General features: G+C 36.3%; 1 protein-coding gene and 1 pseudogene across 1 annotated transcript; both read left to right on the forward strand.

Annotated features, from left to right (window-relative positions):
* The first annotated feature begins 39 nt into the window (after nt 1–39).
* On the forward strand, nt 40–929 carry LOC104744160 (uncharacterized; annotated as a pseudogene).
* An 8956-nt stretch (nt 930–9885) lies between these two features.
* LOC104742938 (protein Brevis radix-like 3) lies at nt 9886–12833 on the forward strand. Its single transcript, XM_010464024.3, has 6 exons — nt 9886–10421; nt 10567–10718; nt 10990–11366; nt 11861–11996; nt 12138–12451; nt 12537–12833. Exons 2-6 carry the CDS (start codon nt 10596–10598, stop codon nt 12613–12615), a joined length of 1029 nt encoding a protein of 342 aa, XP_010462326.1. The 5' UTR covers nt 9886–10421; nt 10567–10595; the 3' UTR covers nt 12616–12833.
* Nucleotides 12834–25724: the final 12891 nt, after the last annotated feature.

Below are 25724 nucleotides of genomic sequence, written 5' to 3' on the forward strand. Positions count from 1 at the left end.
GATTTGGAGCAGCAGGTCACGGGCGTGCAAGATGCAACCATGACTGACATTGGGGATAGGTCTCGACCATCGGGAGATCCTCCGGATGGTGTGGGGACGTGGGTTCAGAAGGTGGTAGGGAGTAACGCGGGGGGATGTTAGTTTCGGAGGCTGTTTTAGATAATGAGTTTGTTATGGCGCGAGTGAGTTTGGAGTTTCCGAACGGGGCGAATGGGGAACCATTGGTCACAATAGGACAGGAAATGTTGGATGCTATGCATGGTCTTTGGAAACAGTGTATGATTGTTAAGGTTTTTGGCAAGCATATTAGACTCTCGGTTCTGAGTAGGAGACTTCGGGAAATGTGGAAGCCGAAAGGGGCCATGTATGTTATGGATCTGCCACGACAATTCTTTATGGTTCGTTTTGAACAAGAGGATGAGTATTTGGCAGCTTTAATTGGTGGTCCATGGAGAGCGTTTGGTAGTTATTTGATGGTACAAGCTTGGTCTCCGGATTTTGATCCTTTGAAGGATGAGATCGTTACGACACCGGTGTGGTTACGTTTATCTAATATACCGATCAGTTTCTACCACCAGTCGATTCTGATGAGTTTTGCTCGTGGTCTAGGTAAACCAATTAAGGTGGATCTAACGATGTTGAAGTTTGAAAGGGGTCGTTTTGCTCGGATATGTGTGGAGGTCGACTTGAGGAATCCTTTGAAAGGCACGATTTTGGTGAATGGAAAGCGTTATTTTGTGTCCTATAAGGGTCTGTCGAATATATGCTCTGGTTGTGGTCTGTATGGTCATATGGTTCATGCTTGTCCATTGCGGGTTCAGGACCAACCTGTTGCGCTAGCTACTCCGGCTGTTGAGATGGCGGTGTCGGAGCCAGTGCAAAGAGATGATGGGTTTACGGAGGTCAGACGCGGGGGGAGGAAGTCATGACCACCGCAGAATAAGGCTATAGCCACAACGGGAGGTTCCGGTGTAGTTTTGGAAAGAAATCTCAGGGACATATCGCAAAATGTGATAGGGAAGGTGAATCTTGCAAACAGATTTGGTGGTTTAGATATGGAAGATACTACCCCTGATCTTAGGGAACCGACGATGCGATTTGGTGCAAACAAGGAAAATGAATATAATTCGGTTCAGTTTGAAGGTGCGAAGCGTGTTGAGCAAGGGAAACAAATGAAATCCAATTTGGGTATGGCGAGAGATAAAGGTTCTTTACGTGATGGGCCTCACGATAAACAGGCCCAGTTTACTAAAGGTGGGGAGACATGTGGGTTTAAGAAACAACAGAAGCATGCTAGGCCTGTTCGGGGTTTAGTATTTGGGCCTATCCGAGAGGAGGGTTCTCTGCCTATCCGAGAGGAGGGTTCTCTGCCTGCCAGTGGTAAGCGACTGCGAGTCAAAGCAGAGAGCATCGGAAGACTGGGTGGTGTGTTTATGTCTGGGGTTGGGGACACGATGCCGAATTTGGGGCCTGATGGTGTCGAACCAGGGTCGCAATCATTGATTTGTTTGGGATCAAGTGGTGTAGAGTCATCTAAGGCGATGGAGGAGTCTAGGGGTTCGTCTGCCGGAGACATGAGCCCTCTTAAACAATAATGGTTGTCCCCGGTGATTATTTATTGCTTAGGTAAGTATATGATTAATTGCTTGTTGTAGAATTGCCGGGGGGCAAATAAACCTAATTTCCGCAGATCAATTAGATATCTTCTGAAGAAACACAACACATATGTGTTGGCGTTGTTTGAAACACATGCTGGGGGCGATAGAGCAGGTCGAATATTTCAGGGATTGGGGTTTGAAAACTCCTTTCGAGTGGATGCGGATGGCCGAAGGGGTGGTTTGTGGCTTTTGTGGAGAATGGGTATAGGTACGGTGACGGTCTTGGAGTCTTCGGACCAATATATATATACGCAACAATAGTGAATGAGTCTGATGTTATCTATTTGATCGTAGTATATGCGGCACCGACAGTCAGCCGACGGAGTGGTCTGTGGACACAGCTCCATGATGTTATTCAAAAGGTGGATGGTCCATTGGTAATTGGTGGAGACTTCAACACGATTGTTAGAGTTGATGAGAGGATTGGGGGTAATGGGAGACTCTCACCAGACTCGTTAGCTTTTGGTGATTGGATTAGTACAAAGTATTTGATTGATATCGGTTTTCGTGGGAATCGTTTTACATGGAAGAGAGGAAGAGTGGAGCAGAATTTTGTGGCTAAACGGCTAGATAGGGTGTTGTGTTGTGCAGAGACTCGCTTGAAGTGGCCGGATGCGTCTGTGGCACATCTCCCCTTTTTAGCTTCGGATCATGCTCCCCTGTATATACAATTATCTCCGGTGGTGAGTAGAGATCCTAGAAGGCGACGATTCCGGTTCGAGGCAGCATGGCTGAGTCATTCGAGATATGTCTACCCCAGAGGCACTTGATTATTTACAGGTGACGTTAAAGAAGTGGAACAAAGAGGTTTTTGGTGATATTCATAGGAAGAAGGAGGGTCTGCTGGGAGATATAAAAATGATACAAGACTTGTTGGAGCATTCACAAACTGATACCCTGCTACAAAAAGAAGAGGAATTGCTTCGAGAGCTGGATAAAGTATTGGAGCAGGAAGAAACTTTGTGGTTCCAAAAGTCGCGTGAGAAATGGTTTGTACAAGGGGATCGAAACACGAGTTATTTTCATACATCCACGGTTATAAGGCGAAGGAGGAACCGGATTGAGGCACTAAAAGATGATAGGGGTGTATGGAAGACAGAACCGCATGAATTGGAACAGATGGCGATCACTTATTACAAACGTCTTTATTCTATGGATGATCTTGAGGCTGTGGTGGAGAACTTGCCTAGGGAAAGTTTCCAGAGTTTGACAAGAGATGAGAAGCTGGAACTGAGTAAGCCATTTTGTGAGCAGGAGGTTGAAGCTGCTATTAGGAGTATGGGACAGTTTAAAGCTCTTGGTCCTGATGGTTATCAGCCGGTCTTTTACCAGCAGTGTTGGGAGATTGTGGGAGAGTCTGTGGTAGCTTTCGTGTTTCGTTTCTTTGAAACTGGCATCTTAGAGCCAGGACGTAATGATGCTTTGGTTGTGTTATTGGCAAAGGTGGAGAAGCCAGAGAGAATAACACAGTTCAGACCAATCAGTCTCTGTAATGTGTTGTTTAAAACGGTGATGAAGGTAATGGTGTTGCGACTCAAAAATTTGATGACAAAGTTGATAGGTCCAGCACAATGTAGCTTTATCCCAGGGCGTCTTAGGACTGACAACATAGTCATTGTCCAGGAGGCCGTCCATTCGATGAAAAGAAAGAAAGGGAAAAAGGGTTGGATGCTTCTAAAACGTGATTTAGAGAAGGCATATGATAGGATTCGGTGGGATTTTCTACAAGATACATTAGAAGCCGCTGGTTTGTCGGATAAGTGGGTTCATTGGATCATACAGGGTGTCACGGGTCCGTCGATGAATATATTATGGAATGGTGAAAAAACTGAAGCTTTTCAACCTTTGTGGGGTTTGAGACAGGGGGATCCGTTGTCTCCGTACTTGTTTGTGCTATGTCTGGAGCGTCTATGCCATCAGATTGACTGTTCAGTGGGGAGGAAGGAATGGAAGCCTATTCGTCTGTCTCAAGGAGGGCCCCTGTTGTCACATGTTTGTTTTGCAGATGATCTAATTTTGTTTGCGGAAGCCTCTGTGTCCCAAATACGAATTATTCGACGGGTGTTGGAACGGTTTTGTGTTGCTTCGGGGCAGAAGGTGAGCCTAGAGAAATAAAAAAAAATTTCTCTAAGAATGTGTCAAGGGATTTGGGGAAGCTTATCAGTGATGAGAGTGGTATTAAATCAACACAACATTTAGGCAAATACTTGGGAATGCCTATATTGCAGAAGAGGTTAAACAAGGAGACTTTTGGGGAAGTGTTAGCGAGAGTCTCATCAAAATTGTCCGGGTGGAAAGGAAAATGTTTGAGTTTTGCGGGTCGTCTGACACTTACAAAATCTGTGCTTACGTCTATCCCTGTGCATACTATGTGTGTTATTTCTATGCCTAAGAGTTTGTTGAAGGAGTTGGATAAAGTGTCGAGAGCGTTCTTATGGGGTAGTACAAGGGAAAAGAAGAAACAACACCTGATTTCTTAGAAGAGAGTTTGTCTCCCGAAGAAGCAAGGTGGACTTGGGATTCGTCTGGCAGCAGAAATGAATAACGCCTTATTAGCAAAGTTGGGTTGGAGACTTCCCCATGATTCTGTTAGTCTTTGGGCACGTGTGTTACGTAGTAAGTTTAAGGTGGGGGATATGCATAATGTGTCTTGGTTGTCACCTAAAAATACTTGGTCCTCTACCTGGCGGAGTGTAGCTCGGAGCATTCGGGAGGTAATTAGTCTGGGACACTGTTGGGTCCTTGGGAATGGTGGTGCTATTCGTTTCTAGCAGGACAGGTGGCTCACAAATGAGCCTCTCTGTGAGGGGGTTACTGGGTCTTTACCTGCGGAGTGCTTGAGTGTGCTAGTCCAAGATATGTGGCGTGATGGTTCTGGGTGGAACTTGGGAGGGATGTTGTTACCACAATTACACACACATAGTGGTACAACCACTTAGGAGGTTTTTAGGATCAATGCTAAGTGTTTAGGAAGTATTTTAGAAAATGATTATATGATTATGTAAGGATATAAGAAATCTGGATTCTTCCATAAAGGAGATGAGCATTTTGTGAGAAACTCCGAATGAGATGTGGCGCAAGACGTCTTTGCAATTTCTTCTTTTATGGGATTAAGCATCTCCATAGGGTATAGATGAGACACCGTTGTCCAAGGTAGCAACTGATTTTTGTGTTTGAGACCTTTCGGGTGCCACGAAACTCTCCGAAGACTATGAAGGATGTCAAATCCAAGTGTAAAGTCCTTTCCAGGGAGTTCAGAACCATATACTTTGGATTTAATCATGTATCCGGGGAAAAGTTAGATGTAAATTGGCTTGCTGATAAGAGAGATATGAAATATCTGGCCGTTGGCTGCTTTGAAAGCGACTGAACATGAATTCCAATGTGAGGCTGGGAGGAGGTCTGGTTTGATGATGGATGAAGCAGCTCCAATGTCAAAATAGGCAATGACCGGTATTGGTTTATCATACTTGTTTGGGAAGATGTAGATCTTGGCATTTGGAGATGGTTGGGTTAGATACACCAATTCTTCTTGATGTGATTGCTCTACTTTGCAGAAATCGAATGTGTAGAGGTCAAACAACATGAATTGGTCGTCTATATCACTTTCATCTCCAATATCCTCTTCTGAAGATTCATCTTCTAATTCCATACCCATTGCAAGAACTGTATCATCAGTTGGTTCATCAAGGGAAAAGATGGATTCAATATCTGAGTCGTCAATATCTTCAACTTGTGCCAAGTAGCCAAGGCGGTTGTATCTCTTCTTCTTGTTAGGACACTGTTTCGCATAATGTCCCTTCTTCTTGCAGATGTAACATCTGTCTGATTTTTTGAAACCTCTTTGAGTTTTCTTCCTTAAGAATTTCCATTTCTTTCTAGAAGATAGCTTTGGATATTTCTTTTGCCACTTGCTTCTATAGCTCTTTTCTTTCCCATGACTTGTAGAACAATGACATCTCTTGTCTCTACATTTGATATTGAGTTTTGGCCAATCACATGCTTTTCCTAGAAGCTTTCCTTGTTCTTGAAGTTGTTTGAAAAACTTATGGTGGTTGAATAGCTTTTCAAGGGCTGCCAGAGAAATTTGATATATTTCTCCAAGTGAAGCTTGGTTGAGAGGCATATTATTGAGAGACAATATCCTTGACGTTTCATTTCCAAGTGGTTCTGGAAGTGAATTCAGGTACGCCTGCTTGAGATTGACGTCATCTATCCCATTCAGGGCATAGAATCTCTTTGACATTCGCTCATAATGTCTTTCAAGATCCTTCCTCTTGAAGGAGCAGCATCTCATGCTAAGATACTCTTTCCTGGCTTGGATAGTATAATGATCCCATGTGCCGAGAAATTCATTATGGATGTGTCCCACCAAGGCATCGATTGTTGGAGATTGTCGGATTTGTAATTGTCGATATTGGCCTAAGCTTATCCACCATTGCTTGAGACGTCCTTGGAATTTAGCCACCAATTTATCAATCGATGTAGGCAAAATGGCTCCTCGGTTGAGTTGTTGTTCTGTTAGCCATGCATGCATCTCATATACTTTGTCGCGCCATTTTGAAGCGGGAACACCATCAAAAGAAAAACCCTTATGTGGTTCTGTATTAATCCGCAGATTTCCTTCTGTCTGATTTCGTCCAGTTTCTTGAGTTTCTTCATATACGTTTCCACCTTCACTTTCTACGTCTTCTTCAACCACAGCCGGTGAGGCCATCACAAAAAGGTGGGATTATGCCCTCATCATTTTCATCTTTTATTGGCGTCTTTTTCATCATACTTTCTTGAGAAAAACTTTTTTCTCGTTTTGCAACCTTCTCAAGAAAAACAGTGATTGGATTAGCACGCTCCACCATGAATCTGCGCTTTGTTGGTTTCGGGTTGATCTTGAGATTTTGATGTCTCAGTCAAAGGTTTGGGTGGTTCAAGTATGGCTTCCTTCCCTGTTCTTTTTTCTATTGGCTTTTTTCTTTTTGGTGGACTGTTGTTCATAAACAACTTTTGTTGGTAAGAAGGAGGATGCTCCGAAAATACTTGGGTCTTGAGAAAAAAATAAAGGTTGTGTTTGGGCTGCGTAAGGTGGTGTGTAGATGGGGTATAGTGTGAAAAGATCATATGGCATTGGAGGTTGGGTTTTGGATTGGTTTTGTAAGGAGTTTAGCTGATCTTTAAGGGACTTTAGCTCAGACTCTTTTTGGGACATGAGGGGAGAGTTTATGGAGACAGTAGTTGCAAGGTGGAGAAGTTCTTGGTGGAGAGAGGTTATCTTTTTGGTGAGTTCTTTGATGGAAAGGTCCATGATGGTTACCTTTTTGTCAATCTGGCTTAGGAGATAGTTTTGGGTTGTGGCGTTCTCCGACTGCTAGTTCAAAGTTGCTTCTGCGGCGCTGATCTGCTTTACTGAGCCATCTAGGTTCTTAACATTTAGATTCCGGATTTTCCATGAGTGTTTTATATTGTTTTCTTCAAACTCTTTGGATGGAAATGGTGAATCCTGCTGTGATGGGGGTCCGAACATGTAACTTAGTTGTACCTCTTCTTTGTCAGGTGTTGCGGGAGTTGAGCCACCTGAATACAATACATAGTATTCAAAATTCTTGCCACTTGGTTCTCCGAGAAGGCCAACTTGTGTGTCTCCAGACTCAAATCGTTCTTTGAGGATTTGTTGTGTAGTTTTCTTTTTTCTCCTTCGCCTTGGGGTGTCATCATCATCAGAACTATTCATCTGGTAGTGTTGGCAATCACAAACATCAAAGAATTTGTGGCCCTTTTCATCTTGAAAAGAGTAAATGAGATCTCCCAGCGAATCAAAAGATGAGATTGGAACACCATCTAAACGTGGATTGTTCTCCAAAGTTTGAGCTTCTTCAAAAGGAGTAATTATATTGATTTCTGTGCAGAAAGCCGTTGGTCTTGACTTTTCTTCTTGTTGCTTAAAAGCAATCTCTACAGCTCCATCTTTTCTCCTATGAATAGAAGAGTCCACCGATTGTATTGGGGTGCTACGGTCATGGAGCTTTTCGTAATTGGTAACCCATGATTCTGGAAGCAACTTGACAAGCTCATCTCTAGGAATCTGTCTAGGAATATGGATGCACGACGGGCTATGTTGGGATTCTAATTGTATGAGTAGCGCATCTTCAGTGTCTCTAGGGAGACTTAAGTCCATTGCATGATTTTGGACTCTATACGCCATTTGATGGTGACGCGTTGCTGCATACGTGTTTCCAATTTGTGGAGCTCCTGTGATTTGCAGCTGGATTTGCATGTTCTGATATATTTGAGGGTCTTCCAATGCCAGGTTGAAATTTGGGAAGAGGGTGACGAAAACAGTGCCAGCGTTTAGTGTTGTCTGGATAGTTGCAATACAAGCATGTTGGTATTCTTTGTATCGGGTGTCGAGGAGAGCTACCCGTGCTACAACTGGTAAGCCTTTTCTGCCATGGAGTGTTAGCGCCAAACGTATCGCTCCATAGTGAAGATGGGTATATCCTTGAGTTCGCCAATGATGTATCATGCTTTCATTGATTCTGAGAGGAATCATTTGTTCTGTTTCTGTCGCTGGAATGAGATGCTGTTCTAACGGAGATGCTAGAACGAGCTCCTTTGCATTATGTTTGTTTAGGGACAAACACTTGACGGATGACTTTTGGAAAAGTGGAATTTGGTTTAGTGAAAGCTTTGTAAGGATTAAGTAATGGGAGTTGGGTAATAGGAACTTTGCTATCATCACTCACATACTCTACTTCATATAAGTAATCAACCTTTTTAGAATTTGATCGTCGAAAAGAGGGAGTTTTAGACAAAGAAGATGAACTTTCCATAATATATGATAGAACCAGAAACCAAGACAGAATACTATAACTCTCTTCTAGCCATTGAAGTAATAACAATCCATAAGTTGTCTCCCTGTTTTCTTTTACGTACCATGAATATAGAGAAATAAATCAAGAGGTGCTTAGCTACGCAAACCGAGGCAACATATTTGCAACATAAAAAGCCTCAAGATACTTCGAGCATTACAACCTCATAGAAATTTTTCTCTATACCGTTTTTTCTTAGCATACTTAGATTTCTGATGTGGAAAATCCATTAATATGGCAACCACAGAGCATACTTTCATACTAGCATGGTAGAAGACAACGTCATGGCGTATTACCTTTCTGGAAGAGATTAGGTGGAATTGTGGTAGACAGGGTTACCGGTGCCAAAGATCGTTTGTCCTGGGGGGGAGTTCAGATGGTTCTTTTACTGTTAAGTCGGCGTATGATCTACTAACGCGGAGTACAATCCCGTTACCTGATATGACTGCTTTCTGGTCCCGTGTGTGGAGTGTGGTGGTTCTGGCAAGGGTTCAGGTTTTTCTTTGGCTTGTGGGGAATCAAGCTATAATGACCAATGCGGAACGGTGGAGACGACATCTTGCAGATTCAGCTTTATGCCAAGTTTGTAAATATGGGAATGAGACTATTATTCATGTTTTAAGAGATTGTCCTGCAATTGAGGGCGTTTGGAGGAGACTGGTGCCAATGCGGAGACATAAGGTTTTTTGGGACATCTTTGTTAGAATGGTTATATGAGAATTTGAGTGGAGATTGGTCAACTCTGTTTGCGTTATCAGTATGGTGGGGTTGGAAGTGGAGATGTGGGAACGTATTTGGTGTTAATGGGAAATGTCGTGATAGAGTGCAGTTCTTGAAAGATCTGGCAAAGGAGACATCGGAGGCATTTTTGAAGAATAAAGGTCTTGCACATAAGCCGTTGAGGGTAGAAAGAATGATAGCGTGGAAACCACCAAGGGAGGGTTGGTTGAAGATGAACACAGATGGGGTTTCGCAGGATCAGACGGGTTTGGCTACTGTTGTTGGGGTGTTACGGGATGTGAAAGGGGCGTGGTTAGGTGGTTTTGCGGTCAATATCGGAATATGCTCGGCTGCTCTTGCAGAGCTGTGGGGTGTATATTATGGGCTTCATTTTGCGTGGGGTAAACGAGTGTCTCGGTTAGAAGTGGAGGTTGATTCAGAAGTGGTGGTCGGTTTTCTTCAGACAGGGATTAGTGATTCACATCCGCTGTCGTTCTTGGTACGCTTGTGCCATGGCTTTCTTTCAAGGGACTGGTGTGTCCGTATTGTGCATGTGTATAGGGAGGCTAACCGTTTGACGGATGGTTTAGCGGCTTATGCTTATTCTCTTTATTTAGGTTTTCATGTTCTAGAGGTAGTTCCTTGTAGGGTTGTTTCGTTTTTATCGGATGATGCTAATGGTACTGCATTACCCAGACAAGTTTGTATTTGAGTTTTAGTTTTGAATAAATTACGGGAGACAAAAGTCTCCCATCTCCTACCAAAAAAAAAAAATCATAAAGAGTGGGCATGTGGCACAGAGGATCAATAAGAAACACAGTAGACCACACTCTTCGTGTTTTGCAGTGTCCAACGAACTCAAAAAGCCCAAATCTCAGAGCTTTTTCCCCAAATCCGCAGATTCTGCTTCTTCAGCTTTGTGTTTCTACAGTGTGAGAGATAGAGAGAGAGAGAAAGATCGATACTTTGACTCTGCTCTCATTCTCTCTATCGCTTTGAACCAGACGAAGAAGCAAGAGAGAGAGAGAGATAAAGAGAGTTTAATGCGAATTTATGGGTTTGATCTACAGATCTGTGTGCCCTAATTTGTCTCTGGCGTAACGGTCATATTTTACCCGGTTTCAATTCGAGCTCTTCATCGCTGCGTTTCTGTGATCTCGGACCCATCCATCTTCCAAGTGTAAGTCTTTCTTTTTTTTTGTTTCCTCTTTTGGTATCTGCACTGAGCAAGAATCGTGATTTTTGGGTTTTGGAGTCTTTCTTAGTTCCAAGATTTGATTTGGGTTTTGCCCAAAATGTGATTTTGTTTTCTGGGTTGATCTCAGGAATTTTGTAGGGTGAAAGAGAGGGAGAGATGCTGACGTGTATAGCGTGCACGAAGCAGCTCAACACCAACAATGGCGGATCTACTCAACAAGAAGATGGAGTTATTGGGACCCCTAGGACTAAGCAAGCGATTAAATCACTGACGTCACAGGTAGATTAGTCTTGTATCTTTCCGAGTTCGTTCACTTTCATGGATTGTTGTTTGGTTCGAAGAGAAAATGACAAAACAAAACAAAAAAAGACATAGACTCGTGGTTTGGTCGAGACTTGACTCCTAGTCGTAATCTGTATTACTTTCTTTTGAGTTTTTATGATTAATTCTTGAAACATTTATTCCTCTGAATTGTCAATTACTCTCTTATCTGTTAGTTTTTGTCATGGCATGTGACTCTTGTACATATGTGACTACTGTTTCATTTCAGCTAAAAGACATGGCAGTAAAGGCTTCAGGGGCGTACAAAAACTGCAAACCGTGTTCCGGGACATCAAACCGGAATCAGAACCGAAACTATGCTGATTCAGATGCTGCTTCGGATTCTGGAAGATTCCATTATGCATACCAGAGAGCTGGGACGGCTAGCTCGACTCCAAAGATTTGGGGGAAGGATATGGAGTCCAGGTTAAAAGGGCTTTCTAGTGAAGAAGGTACACCTACGTCCATGAGTGGCCGAACAGAATCCATAGTGTTCATGGAGGAGGACGAGGTCAAGGAATGGGTTGCGCAAGTGGAGCCTGGTGTTCTCATCACATTTGTGTCATTGCCTCAGGGAGGGAATGATCTAAAGAGGATTCGGTTCAGGTAATTGTTTCTAGCCAATATTGACCTGAATGTAATGTTGTGTGTTTACCAATTGATCTGCTTTTGCTGTATTATTACAGCGTGATAGGTTTTACTCTTGATCTGATTAGTCTTCTTGTCACATCCATGAATATTACAATTTTCCAGCGTGATAGGTCTTACTTCTTGAACTGTTGCTACTTGTCCTTTTGCTTAGTCAATTGAAGTCCAGATGACCTTGAGCTTAAAGAAGCCTTTGTTTGTCAATGGTTTTCACGCTATTGTTGAAACCAAGAAACACTAGGCTCCATATTACCGAGACTAGCTTCTGTCATGGTCGTCAAATATGGATAGTTTGGCTCCAAAATTGGTATATCTAGCTATTGGGTGGTATTGTGCAGATGCTGGTTTTTTTGTGTCACACGTCAGACACGTTCCCTTTTGTTGCTAAGCTAATAAGAGTTTGGCTGATTTGAGGCTAGATGGTGATGTTTTAAAATTACTACTTCTTGCAGTCGTGAGATGTTCAATAAATGGCAAGCTCAAAGATGGTGGGCAGAGAATTTCGAGAAGGTCATGGAGTTGTACAATGTGCAGCAGTTCAATCAGCAGAGTGTGCCACTTCCAACTCCTCCTGTATCCGAAGATGAGGTAATGCTATTTCACTATTGAACGCGCAAATTTATTAATCTATCACAATCAAAGCTTTATGCGTTTTATCTCTCTTTGGGTTATACAAAGTTGCAACTTTTAGCCCTAAATAGATTGTTTGGAACAACCTTGTTGTGCCAGGGCTCGCAGATCCAGTCCGCAAAGGACAGTCCTGTAACTCCACCCCTGGACAGAGAGCGACCTCGCAGCAATATTCCAGGCTCTTCTGGTATTGCTTCAACACCAAAGCTCTCTAGCATCAGTGGAACCAAGACTGAAACATCATCAATTGATGGTTCTGCTAGAAGTAGCTCAGTAGATCGATCAGAGGAGGTCTCAGTGAGTAACGCAAGCGACATGGAAAGTGAATGGGTAGAACAAGATGAGCCTGGTATCTACATTACTATCAGAGCTTTACCAGATGGTAATCGCGAACTTAGACGCGTTCGATTCAGGTACATAACACAAAAACCTATTGTGCTATATATTACATACCAGTCTCTTTCTCAACGTTGAAACGATGTTGGTTCTATTTTGTAGCCGAGACAAGTTTGGGGAAACACATGCGAGGTTATGGTGGGAACAGAACAGAGCTAGGATACAACAGCAATACCTGTGACTTGATAGATTTACTAAGTGGAGCAACTACAAGACAAAGAACATTAACAAAACACTTTTTTTCTTTCTATAGTTGTAACTTAAACAAAGACTTTCTAGTTTTTTTCTCAATGACCTTGCTTCGTGTTAGATATTATTTATTTTTTAGGACAAAATTTGTCTCTCAGTAAGTTTCTTTTGTTTATATAAATTAAAGTACAATTAAGAGTTGACATGAAAGAAGTGAAATATGTGATACGATATGAATATAATATGTAATTCAAATCATCAAACTGGAGGAAATAATGAATTAACAATTTCATTACAGCAAAAGTGATGATATATCATTTGAAGATTAATTCAGTCGTCTCATATGCAGTTCTAAAGCGTCTTTCACCCGCCACAGCGTGGTCCAATGGCGAATGCACACCATATGGGGTTTTAACATGGTGGTAACGCTGGCCTCGAGGTTGCTCCATCTCCATCTCCAGTTCAAGTCGATTCCTAGCTACCAGCAACCACAGCTATGTGATCTTAACTAGCAAGCAAACTTCTGAACAAAATCTCACATGCTTACTTGTTGAGTGAATCATAACAAACTCTACTTATTCCTTTATTCAATGCATAAATGTCTCAGTTGTCTATGAATAGCTCTCTCCTTCTATATCCTCTCTCTTCTTCTACAGACACTGCTTCAGTATCGAATCTTCCAAGGCAGGACACAACATAGATTAATTCTCTGGGCCAAGTAATGCGGTCCTGTCTCTATTAAGTCAAAATCAAATAGGAAAAGCAGGAAGAGAATTTTATAATGCATGTGCTTGGTCGTTTTAGTGTTGTGCTTCTTTTGGAATCCCCTGTTCTTTTTATTTCTCTTTTCGCCATGAGAGGGTTTTGGGGATTTGGGGTGAGAGTTACTGTTATTTTGAGTGATTTTTCGTAGAAAAGATTGTGTTGTCATTGTTCTTCTTTGAGTTCTGTGTCACTCTTTTGTGTGCTTTTCTTGGGATCCCCAAAACATTTCTTTCATATACTCTCCCGGATTTTCATAAAGAACATTGGTTCTTGAGCTTGACCCAACTTTCTTCTGCACTAAGAATATGAACGCCACTTTAAACAAACGTTGTTAATTAGTTTGTGAGTTGATTAACTCATTGATTGCTTTGGTTTCTTTTTGTATAACTTCATGAGTTGATTAACGTTAATGATTACGACAACATAATAAGAAGAATCTAATTGATGATGTTGTTGACATTTATGGAAAATTAGGAGTTAGTTTAAGAAAATGGTCTAGAATCTTAATCAAGTGCCTATTTGTTTCCTCTCCTTTTTTTTTTTTTTTTTTTTTTTTTTTTTTTTTTACCCTTTTGGTAAATGATTGATCTCTATGGGCTTCTAGTTTCTTGCCTTAAGTGATTTGGAGAGTAACTAATACTCTTTTCGCTTCATCGTTCACTTACATGTTCATTAGTTGTTTTCTTGTCTTTAATGATGTGTTAGGAATCATAGGAGTCAAAGCTAACAAGGATTGACAAACAGGGTATTTGAGAATCCTACAATTTGTTGTGTTTATAAACTTATTTTTTACTCAAGAATGGTTGAGAGGCCTATAGACTATTACTATAGGGTAATAGAGTTCATCAATTAGGGGGTTTATAATCAGATTAGTTGACATTATCTTCAAATAATGAAGTCTGTTTTCAAAATTAGCAGATAATGATGGGAAATCATGCTCTACTGACCCTATATTCTCCTTAAGGAGCAAAGAATTAAAATGAAAAAAATCTTATACACAGTCGTATATCTATTAAATTTAATTTTTCACTTAATTTGTAGAAATTAAGTAGAAAGTACTGTCATGATTGGTTTGGTAATTGTAGAACCCCTAAACCCCTTGTTGAAATTTTCTGAATTTTTATAATTTTGTCTCTCAAGTTATCAAAATGGAATCTCTTTTACTGCATGCACAAACTGATATATATATATAATGAGAAACTGTCATTTTCTTATAACAGCAGTCCGCACATGCGTGCAAACTCTGCAACTCAGAATATTTGTGTGTTTCCAATAAAAATGGAGAAAGTATTATAGATCAGCATAGCTTAGAATTATAGATGAAACTCGATGAAATTTTTAGTTCTTTAATATAAACATATACTATGTATTATTATTTGTGCTATATATATTACTTTCAGCAAATGGAAGATACTTATAAATTATCTGAAATAAGTGAATATGAAAATGAAGTTCTTGTGTTTTAAGCATGTTATAATGTACGTTACGCATTTATCTTAAAGATATGACTTGTCTAGAATTCAATATATAACTGTCTGTTTGTTTATATAAAAGCTAAGTAAAGAACAGCAAAAGTGTACGAGGATGGGTCCGGTTTTAAAGTAGGTGTTATGAGTGGGAAGTTTCGTCGATTCGAAGGGACGATCATTTTGCATTTTTTTTTATATACAATAACTAATTTATTTGACAGAATTTTCAAATTTGCCAGAAATAGTTAATTTGTTTATAATGTTAGCAATTTCCCTCACTTGACACGTTAAATGTTGGGTATAATGGCCAACCATCTCGGACGTACACATCTGAATTTGTAACAAATTATTCCATTTAGAATTTTATAATAATAGTAGCTTCCTTTTAAAAACTGTATCTTGCATTTATCCCTAGTTTCTCTTTTTTTGAAATATTTTTAGATATTTCTTGTCTTGTTCTTTGTATTTCCCTTTTATTTGGGTCGTAATTCCTTCTTTTTTTAAGTGAGTTTGAGATTTAATTTCAATGAAATTATCAGTTTATTCAAGAAAAAAAAATTATAGTAGTATTGTATATAAAGGAATTTATCAATCAAACATTTGGAACAATCTAAACTATGGAAAAATTATAAAAAAGAGCTTTTTCTAAACATTTGGCCATTTACGCCTTTTTTTTATTTGTTTGGTTAAATAGGTTTTAGGGTTTAAACAAAAGCCAATTATATCCTCAAGTATATATTTAGATTAATTTTGTAGATTTTTATTATCTTAAATTAAGAAAACACCAATTTTTTTTCCAAATATGTTTTGGTTGAAAAAAAGTGGGTCTCGGTTGAAATCGAGTGGGTCTAATTTGGGGTAAAATTGAAATTGAAACAAAACCTAAATTTTGAAAAGGGGGAAAAATTAGAATCGATTAAGAAAATTTCTCTCACCATCGTCTCTATCTCACCGTCGTCTCTCACCATCTCTCTCACCGTCGTCTCTCTCCATCGTCACCGATCACGATATTATAAGTTATGTCGAATGTCAATTTTTCCTATTTTTGTCTTTCTTCTAAAAAATTTAAAATACACATTCTAAAAATAAATTAGAACATATCTAAACAATAAATACAGAATCATAACCATAAATTACGATTATTCAAAAAATATTTACTTTCCGTATTTAGTTTTTTTCTTTCTATTTCTAGAGTATTCTAAGTTTTACAGATTATAAATTCTAAAATGTTTATGATATATCTTCTACTTCTTTTAGTATACATGGTAAAACGTAGAAAATATATTCTGAATTAATGCAGAATGAAGAAAAATATAGAATACATATTCTTAATTTGGTAGAACATACAAAATTCAGTTTCTGAAGTTTTTAGAACAAATTTTCCGTCTAAACTTCGTAGAACATGTACAAACTGTAGAATGAATAATCTAAATGTTTCAGAACTTGAAAAAATCGTAGAAAGTTTTTTCTGAACAATTTAGACCAGAAATCATCAATTTACAAACTGATTTTTGATACTCAAAACATTTTTTATTCAATTTTTTTTGTACAGTTATATACTAACATGAGTTTATTGTTTGTTTTATGGTTTAAACTCCTAAAAACTTTACTATATCTATTATTATGAGCATTTTCGTTACAATTGACAATCTTATAAAAAAGATGTAGATAGCGAAATGTTTGGAAAAAACTCCTTTTTCTGTAATTTTCCCCTGAACTATACTCTTATCAAAATCCAAATCATCCCAAATGGTTATCATTTATCTCAATTTCTAGTGTTTTTTTTTCTTTTGTCAGCTAGCCCCAATGGACATAATAGAAAACTAATCTCAAGACTTAGCCCACGAGAGTAATCATTTAGCCAATGAGCACCATTTAACTTTTTGAACATGCTCTCATTCTTAACTATTGTTTCGTTTCGGTTTATTTTAGTCCAAAAAGTTACCCATCCAGAAAAAATCGTACAAATTGACGATTAAATTTGTTTAATTATTAAATGTATATTATAAACAAACTGAACGAATACGCGTAACGCATGCAAGGTGTATCATTAGTAATATTGTTATTTTGGTATTATTTTTATAATATTTTAAAGATTGAGGTTGGACATACAGATTTACAAAAGAGATTGCGGCTAAAAGTGGAAAATAAAACACATACATTTAATAAAAAAGTTATTTCTGTTAGCTAACTGTATTTAAAATTAAATACCTATAGGTGTAATCACATGCTAAAGACTGATTGAATTAAATACATCTATAGTACACTTTTATCTGAGTTAATCGTTTAACCTATACAGTATTTTTGAATATTGACATATATATAGACTTCCTTTCACTTGTCCCAAAAATAAGCCATAATTACTTTGAATGGAGACTCGATCGTTAACCTTCTCCATATATCAAGTAGAGTTAATGTGGTAAATTCATAATTATCAATTACTATGCATAACAGAATATATAGCCAATTAATTTAATTAAACATATGATCAAAAAGGGAACGATAAAGGTGAAAGAAATTGGGGAACATAGAATGATTTTAAAGTATGGTCATGTGGTGAAAATTAATAATTACTTTTGGGGAAATAAAAGACAAGATAGAGTTTTTAACAGTGAAGACGATCAAAGTGTGGATAGCTCATAATATGTTGAATTTTTCTATAAAATCATCTTAAAAAAATTCGAGTGTTCATAAATTTTAAATATTCAAATGATCGAATCATTTCCATAGTGTAGTGTGTTAAGATATAAATATTATTTGACTATTATTGTATATACATTATAAAATCTAACCTCCTTCTAATGCTTTAAAGTATATGTAACTATTAATTTGATAGATAAATAATATGGATATCATAATCTCGATAGGTTATACATACCAAATTATCGTCATTGCTTTTTACAATTAATCGAGATAAAACGCTCTAGTTCAATCTAAAAAAACAATGATGTGTTTCTTACCTGCAGAAAAAACATTGGATATCCAACAAAAATGACGAGTTTGTTGAAGATTATGAATATAGTAGTTAAGTAGTTGAAAGATGGCAGATATAGAGTTCAAAAAGAGAAAAAGATTCGAGCATTTTTATTAAGATTTCGATGTTTAGTGACTTAGATGATTCACATAATAAAAATATCAAACTCTTTACAAAGTTAAGAATAAATTAGCTTAGATTTCGGTTTATGACATGATCATTATTTATTAATTAATAAAATGTGTGTTTATGATCAATGTCTACTTCAGTACTCCTAGTAAAAAAAATGTATATTACATGAAAACATTAGTTTAATAAAACAAACTTTCCTAAAAGTAATTGCAATGAAACGGTGTAGCAAGGTAGTGGCTTGCAACATAATTTCTGTTCATGAGGAGTGTTTGGGTGTTGGTGTTAGGTCAAAATTATGTGATTGATTGAGCCTCTCTAATTAGCCGCATTACTTGACTATTCATTCTCTAAAGTCTTTCTTTTAACCATTTTTTCTTTCACATCACAGCATTTACATTTGTTCTTTTTTTTTTTTTTTTCTTTCCCACTTGTATAAAATTCTAAAGCAAATCCTATAGTTATAGTCCTAGGGTTTCTAAATATTTTCTTTATTACTTTTTTGTCTCTTTGCCCTAGCTTTTTTCTTCAAAGTTTGACAAATTGCTTCCGTTTTGATTGTTACATTTAAGACAGACAGCAAAACGATTTGTACATTTTAACAGCATGATGCATGCAATATATACTGGAAGTTTCTACCTTTTATCTAAATGTACATCAATTATAATTTCAAAAAAAAATGTACATCAATTATTTTAAAATAATAGAAAACTATGTAGCAGAAATTTAATATGTGTTCGAGAATTGATTATATTTCTTCATATATCCAATCCAAACTTATCGATTTCCCCTCTATTTCTTCAAACTATTTAGATCTGTTTCCTTTTCTTTTGTTCATCGACTTCATCGTGATTTCAACAAGGAAGCTGATGTGATAGTCATTGGTAAACTATGTACCGTTTCTGGTTTAATTCAATTAAGTACAGTTTGCACAAAAAAAAAAATTGTAAATGACAACGATCATGTCTTTAATTTTTTACTACAAAAGATCGAATTACATACTCGTGACTATTATTGTGTAACTAATTATACTGTTCCAGTATTTAATGATTAATTAATGGAACGTACGAGTATAAATTTAAGAAAAGAAAAGCTGTAATGGACCCAAGATCAAATACTGGATTTGCTGTTCTGTTATGAACGATTTATATCATTCGTTTGTGTTATAAAATTACACGTACAGTTTTTTTTTTTTTTTGTTTACTTTGTTGTTTTTAAAAAAGAACGACTATTCAGGATGAAGATGTATTGGTTTGTCTGAACTAGTGTCTGTGTGATTCAGGACGTGATACAAGATTGTTGTTGTTTTATGTACCTGAGAAATTTCCAGAAGGTTTGAGAAGGCAATATTGAAGGGCGGTTTGAGGATGAATTGAAGAGGAAAACTACTATTTATTGGGTTGATTAAATTGGAGTTTTATAATGAAAAGGAAAATAGCAAAAAGGAAAAAGTTATTTTCTTAAGGAATTTGGGAATCTTCTCCTATGGTGATTAGGAAGTATTGATGGGTATATAAGGAGGTGTTGGGCACGTCCTAGAGAAGTAAGAGAGTTGAGACATAAAGAATAAAATCCTAGAGAGCTTTCTCATTGTGTGCGGCTTAGTTTTGCGGTTTGGTGCTTGGGTTGTTCAAGCTTCTTTGTTCGTCGGTGTGACGTGTGCGTGAAGGTTGCCAAAAGAGTTGAAGATCTGAAGTCTAGGCTTAGGGGGAGTTTAGCCCAATGTTAGGTTATCTTGGTTTAAATCTAGGCTTGGTGTTAGTCTAGTTAAGGGTAGAGAATTATCCTTAAGATTCATGTTATAGAACGGAGCGGTGAATTAAGAGGGTTGTGCTTAATTTATGCGTTTGCGAATAGGTTGTATTTGCTTTCTTGTTCTAGTGGAATCAAAATCTGGACGTGGTTCCGGGGAGTAGGAAAAACCGAACCTCGTTAACAAAGTTCTTTTGTTATTTACTTTCTGCACTTTATTATTTGCACCTCATCCGCATTTATAAGTGGTATCAGAGCGGGTTCTCGATAGAGATTAAGTCTACTTTCGGGTAGATCAAAGGTGAGGGTAGTTCAGGAAGTAAAGCAGAGCTTTGAATCAGTTGTGATGAATTCATACAGAGAAGGCACGTCTATGTCAAGACCACCGTTGCTTGATTCAACGAATTACGGGTATTGGAAGGTTCGTATGCAAGCGTTTATTAGTAACCTTGATGAAGATTGCTGGAATTCGATTTAGCTTGGTTGGGAGCCTCCTAAAGTTGTGGATGAGAAAGGGGTTGAGAGTCTTAAGCCTAGGGATAAGTGGACTGCTGCAGAGAAAAAGCTATCAAGTTGTAATTCGACAGCCAAGACAGCGATTTACAATGCTATTGATTCAAGCCACTTCAAGTTAATTTCTCAATGTGTATCAGCTCAAAAAGCATTGAAGTCATTGGAGAATATGTTTGAGGGTACTTCAAGTGTTAAGAGAACAAAGCTGGATATGTTGGCATCACAATTTGAGAATCTAAGGATGGAAGAAAAAGAAATTATGGCTGAGTTCAGTGCTAAGTTATGTGATATATGTAATGAGGTTTTTGCTCTTAGAAAGCAGTACAAAGACAAAAAGCTTGTGAAGAAACTGAAGCGATCTGTACCTGCAAAATTTGAGTCAAAAAATTTTGCAGTTGAAGAAGCTAATAATTTAGATGAGATGGCTTTTGATGAATTTGTTGGGATCCTTAAAGCTTTTGAATTAAGCAAAGCATATGAAGTTGAAGGAGTAAAGAAGAAAGATGATGAAGTTAAGGAAGCAATAAAGAAGGAAGTTGACATTGGAGTAGTTCTTAAGGTATCATCTTGTTAAGATTCAATGGCTATGTTATCAAGACAATTTGCTAAATTTCTGAAGCGTAAGGGCGAAGAGAAGAAAAGTAGAATGGGTGAAGAGATGAAGACTTCATCAAAGAATGTTCAATGTTTTGAATGCAAAGGATATGGTCATGTACGGTCTAATTGTACCAATCTACAAAAGCATAAGAAGAAGGCTATGAATGTTGTTACTAGTGATTCTGAAACTGATTCAGATGAAGAAGAAGAAGTGAAGAATTTTGTGGCGTTTACAACTTTTGAAGATAGTTCTGAATCAGCGTCTGCAACAACATCTGCAACTGCATCTGAACATGAATCTGATAGTGATAGTGATGGAGAGGATATGAGTTATGAAGAACTTGGTAAGAGTTATGAGAAGCTGTATGGACATTGGCTTAAGGTAGTTGAGGATAATTCAGTTTTGATTAAGGAGAAGCTCAAGTTAGAGGCTAAAATTGTTGAAGCAGAGAAACATGCAACATAGAAGGAAGAAGAAGCATTACAAGCTAAAGTGCAGCTCGAAGAAACTCAAAAGAATTTGAGGATGCTCAATAATGGTACAGAGAAGTTGGATTACATTCTGAGTATTGGCAAGACTGATAAGTGTGGCCTTGAATATGAAGGAAAAGTTTCAAAATCGGATTTGGTGTTTGTTTAAAGTGGAAAAATCACGTCTGCATCAGGAACTGAAAATGTAACAGAGACTGTTTCAAAGATTGCTTCAGAGAATGTTTTTGTGAAAGAGCAGAATGCGCCTAGAAACGTTTTTCGACCTGTTTGTCATCATTATGGTGTTGTTGGGCATATTAGGCCAAGATGTTTCAGATTTTTGAGAGAGATGACCCGAATGGAGAATGCTTTTGATGTAAGGTTTCATGGTCCTACATGTTATCAGTGTGGAGTTCAAGGACATATTAAGAGGAATTGTTTCAGGTTTATTCAAGAGGTTAACTATGGAGGTCTAAGGCGCAACAAGATATGGGTTAGAAAAGATAATTACAATGGAGGTGGTGTACTAGGCTATCAACCGCGTATTGCAAAGCGGAGAGAATTTTCCAGTTAGTTTTGACCATGTTGTTACTCATTCAGGGGGAAAATGAAGATGTGTTTGGTGATGGTGTTTAAGTGTTTGAACTGATGAGTTCACAAGCATAGTCAAAAAGGGGGAGAATGAAGATGTATTGATTTGTCTGAACTAGTGTCTGTGTGATTCAGGATGTGATACAGGATTGTTGTTGTTTTATGTGCCTGAGAAGTTTCTAGAAGGTTTGAGAAGGCAATATTGAAGGAAGGTTTGAGGATGAATTGGAGAGGAAAACTACTATTTATTGGGTTGATTAAATTGGAGTTTTACAAGGAAAAAGAAAATAGCAAAAAGGAAAAAGTCATTTTCTTATGGAATTTGGAAATCTTCTCCTATGGTGATTAGGAAGTATTGATAGGTATATAAGGAGGTGTTGGGCACGTCCTAGAGAAGTAAGAGAGCTGAGGAATAAAATCCTAGAGAGCTTTCTCAATGTGTGCGGCTTAGTTTCGCGGTTTGGTGCTTGGGTTGTTCAAGCTTCTTTGTTCGTCGGTGTGACGTGTGCTTGAAGGTTTCTCAAAAGAGTTGAAGATCTGAAGTCTAGGCTCAGGGGGAGTTTAGGCCAAGATTAGGTTATCTTGGTTTAAATCTAGGCTTGGTGTTAGTCTAGTTAAGGGTAGAGAATTATCCTTAAGATTTCCTGTTATAGAACGGAGCGGTGAATTAAGAGGGTTTTGCTTAATTTACGCGTTTGCGAATAGGTTGTATTTGCTTTCTTGTTCTAGTGGAATCGAAATCTGGACGTTGTCCCGGGGAGTAGGAAAAACCGAACCCCGTTAACAAAGTTCTTGTGTTCTTTATTTTCTGCACTTTATTATTGCCTCATCCGCATTTACACAGGAGACATAAACATCGATTAAGAATTTCTTTTCTGGACAAAATAGAGAAACATATTGTATATGTCTTGATGTTTTTTTTTAAAAAAAAGGGAGAAAGAAATATTTAAGTATAACTAAGTAGTGAGGACTGTGGTGGCTGAGTAATCTATATAATAATAACAAACCGAATAAATGCGAACAATAGTTGTGTTTTTTTAATCGTACCTTTTGGATATTTTCTGAAAAGTCGTGATGGATCATTAAAACGGTTATTTATGAAAAGTTACAACTGTTCACTGTAAAGTTGTTTTGATTGTAACATTCATATCTTTTGAAATCTATATATATTTGTCTATTTGAATTGTTTTCATTTTTTTTGCAATGACACAAAATCAACTAAAATTTCAATCTCAACTGTTTATTCATTTTTTTAAATTATTTTTTAGCATTCTTTCTTTTAAAAATCAAGAAATTCCTCTAATTATTGATTTAACAAAAGATTTTTGGAAAGATGAATCTATCTCGAATAAATGCCACCAAAAGTTGTGTTTTTTCAATCGTACTTTTTGGATAATTTTCCAAAAAAATATGTAAAAAATTTAAATTGTATGTTTTACACAAAGTTGCGATTGTTCATTGTAACGGTCTTTTTGTAAAGTTGCAACTGTTCACTGTAGAGTTATGTCTATTCGAATATTCGTATCTTTTGAAATCTATATATTTGTCTTTTTGAACTGTTTTTTTTTGCCATGACACAAAATAATATAAGATTTCAAATCTCAACGGTTTTTACAGCTCTCTAAATTATTCTCTAGCATTCATTCTTTTAAAAGTAAAAAATTCTTCCAATTCTTGATTTAACAAAAGATTTTTGGAATGATGAATCTAATTTATAATTTTAGTTAGTTTTATATATAAAAAAATTAATGAAAGTATTATATATAATAGCAATCCGAATAAATGCCACCAAAAGTTGTGTTTTTTTAATCGTACTTTTTGGATATTTTTTCAAAAAAATATGTATAAAATTTAAATTGTCTGTTTTACACAAAATTGCAATTCTTCATTGTAACGTTTTTTTTTGTAGTTGCAACTGTTCATTGTCGAGTTGTGTCTATTCGAATATTTGTATCTTTTGAAATCTATATATTTGTCTGTTTGAAATGTTTTCATTTTTTTGCCAATACACCAAATAATATGAAATTTCAATCTCAACGGTTTTTACAGCTCTTTAAATTATTCTCTAGCATTCATTCTTTTAAAAGTAAAGAGATTCCTCCAATTCTTGTTTTAACAAAATATTTTTGGAATGATGAATCTAATTTACAACTTTTAGTTAATTTTATACCTAAAATCTTTTTCCAAGAGTTAGATGGATTATATAATGAGCTTATGGATTTGACTTTTGAATATGGTAATAAAGATGTCTTCTATTTAAAAGCAGTTTATATGAGTTGTATGTATAATCAAGTGCAGACACAACAGTTACGTTTTTTCGTAGTACCTTTTCATAGAAAATGCTTTTATTTATTTTTTTCTTTAATTCAAACGGTTGTATTTGTTCATTTTAGAGTTGTGTCTTTTCACTATATTTTCTTTTTATTTTTTCATCACAACTTTTTGTTCTAATAGGTGTGTCTATTTAAATAGTCATACTTTTTGAACTCTCTTTATATTTGTCTCTTCATCACTAATTAACAAGTTCGTTGAAACAAATGTTTCATTTTATGTTGAGTCTAGATAATTGAATATATTCTATAATCTAACTAAAATTTTAGAAATAATTATAGCAATAGAGAAATTTTATACAACTTAATATTTAATTTACAGTTGTGTCTATTTATATTAACTTTTCCTTTATAAAAATATTTTAATATTTAAAAATAATAATAACAATCTGAATAAATGAGAACAACAGTTGCGACTTTTCGTAGTACTTTTTTGTAAAAAAATTGGTTTTATTTGTTCTTTTTAAAAAACTCAAACAATTGTATTTGTTCATTGTAGAGTTGTGTCTTTTCACTATATTTTATTAAAAATTTTTCATCACAACTTTTCGTTATAATAGGTATGTCTATTTAAATAGTCATATCTTTTGAACTCTCTATATATTTTTGTCTTCTTCAATAACTAACAAATCATTGTTCTTTGAAACAAATTTTTCATTTTATTTTAAATCTAAATATTTTGAATATTAGTTTTTTTATTTTTTATATCGAATATTCAATGTTATTCTATTATCTAACTAAAATTTTAGAAATGATTATAGTAATATAGAAATTTAATAAAACTTAATATAGAATTTACAGTTGCATCTATTTATTGTAACTTTTTGTTAAAAACTATTTGAATATTTAAAATTTATTTTATTTTGTTCTTAAGAGTTGTGCATTTTAATTTTAATTTACCGTTGATACTTTTTCACTCATTATTAAATATATTTTTAATTATAGTTATTTAATAGAAAATTACATTACTCATTACAACCATTAGTTCAATATTTTCAGTAAGGATCACTTTGTCATAATGATTTTTTAAAATTGTAACTCTTTACCATAATTCTTCATAAAAATATTTTATATTTATAATACTTTAAACAATATGTTTTGCAAAGTTGTGTCTATTCTATATAATTGTTTTTTTGTTATAAGTTTTCATTTTAATGATTGTGTTTTTATTAACAGTTTATGTATTTAAACTATTTTATTACATTCAAATAATTTCATAATGTATAATTTTAAATTTTAATTTTAAATTATGTTTTTTTAAATACTTACTCCGCGACATCGCTAGGGGGTCTAAGTCCTAGTGTTAATAATAATAATAAAAGAGTAATTTGAAACATGGAAAAAAAAGAGAGAGTAAATTTGCAACATATAAATTATAAAATGTGAAAACTATATTACCACAAGCAATAAGTTGAAGAATTGAATATATTTCTGACAAAAAAATGTTTAAAAAAAAAATCAGTTGCCAACAAATATTTTCCAACCTGACACCCAATTCCACCTAAGAAAA

This window comes from Camelina sativa, chromosome 14 (genome assembly GCF_030686135.1).
Source record: "Camelina sativa cultivar CO46 ecotype springtype chromosome 14, ASM3068613v1".
Lineage (NCBI taxonomy): Eukaryota > Viridiplantae > Streptophyta > Magnoliopsida > Brassicales > Brassicaceae > Camelina > Camelina sativa.

Bases quoted from the DNA above. Each gene is read 5' to 3' on its own strand.
- LOC104742938 (XM_010464024.3), top strand. From the start codon at position 10,596: ATGCTGACGTGTATAGCGTGCACGAAGCAGCTCAACACCAACAATGGC. The intron at 10,719-10,989 runs GTAGATTAGTCT...GTTTCATTTCAG, and splicing joins TTAAATCACTGACGTCACAG to CTAAAAGACATGGCAGTAAA. The intron at 11,367-11,860 runs GTAATTGTTTCT...TACTTCTTGCAG, and splicing joins CTAAAGAGGATTCGGTTCAG to TCGTGAGATGTTCAATAAAT.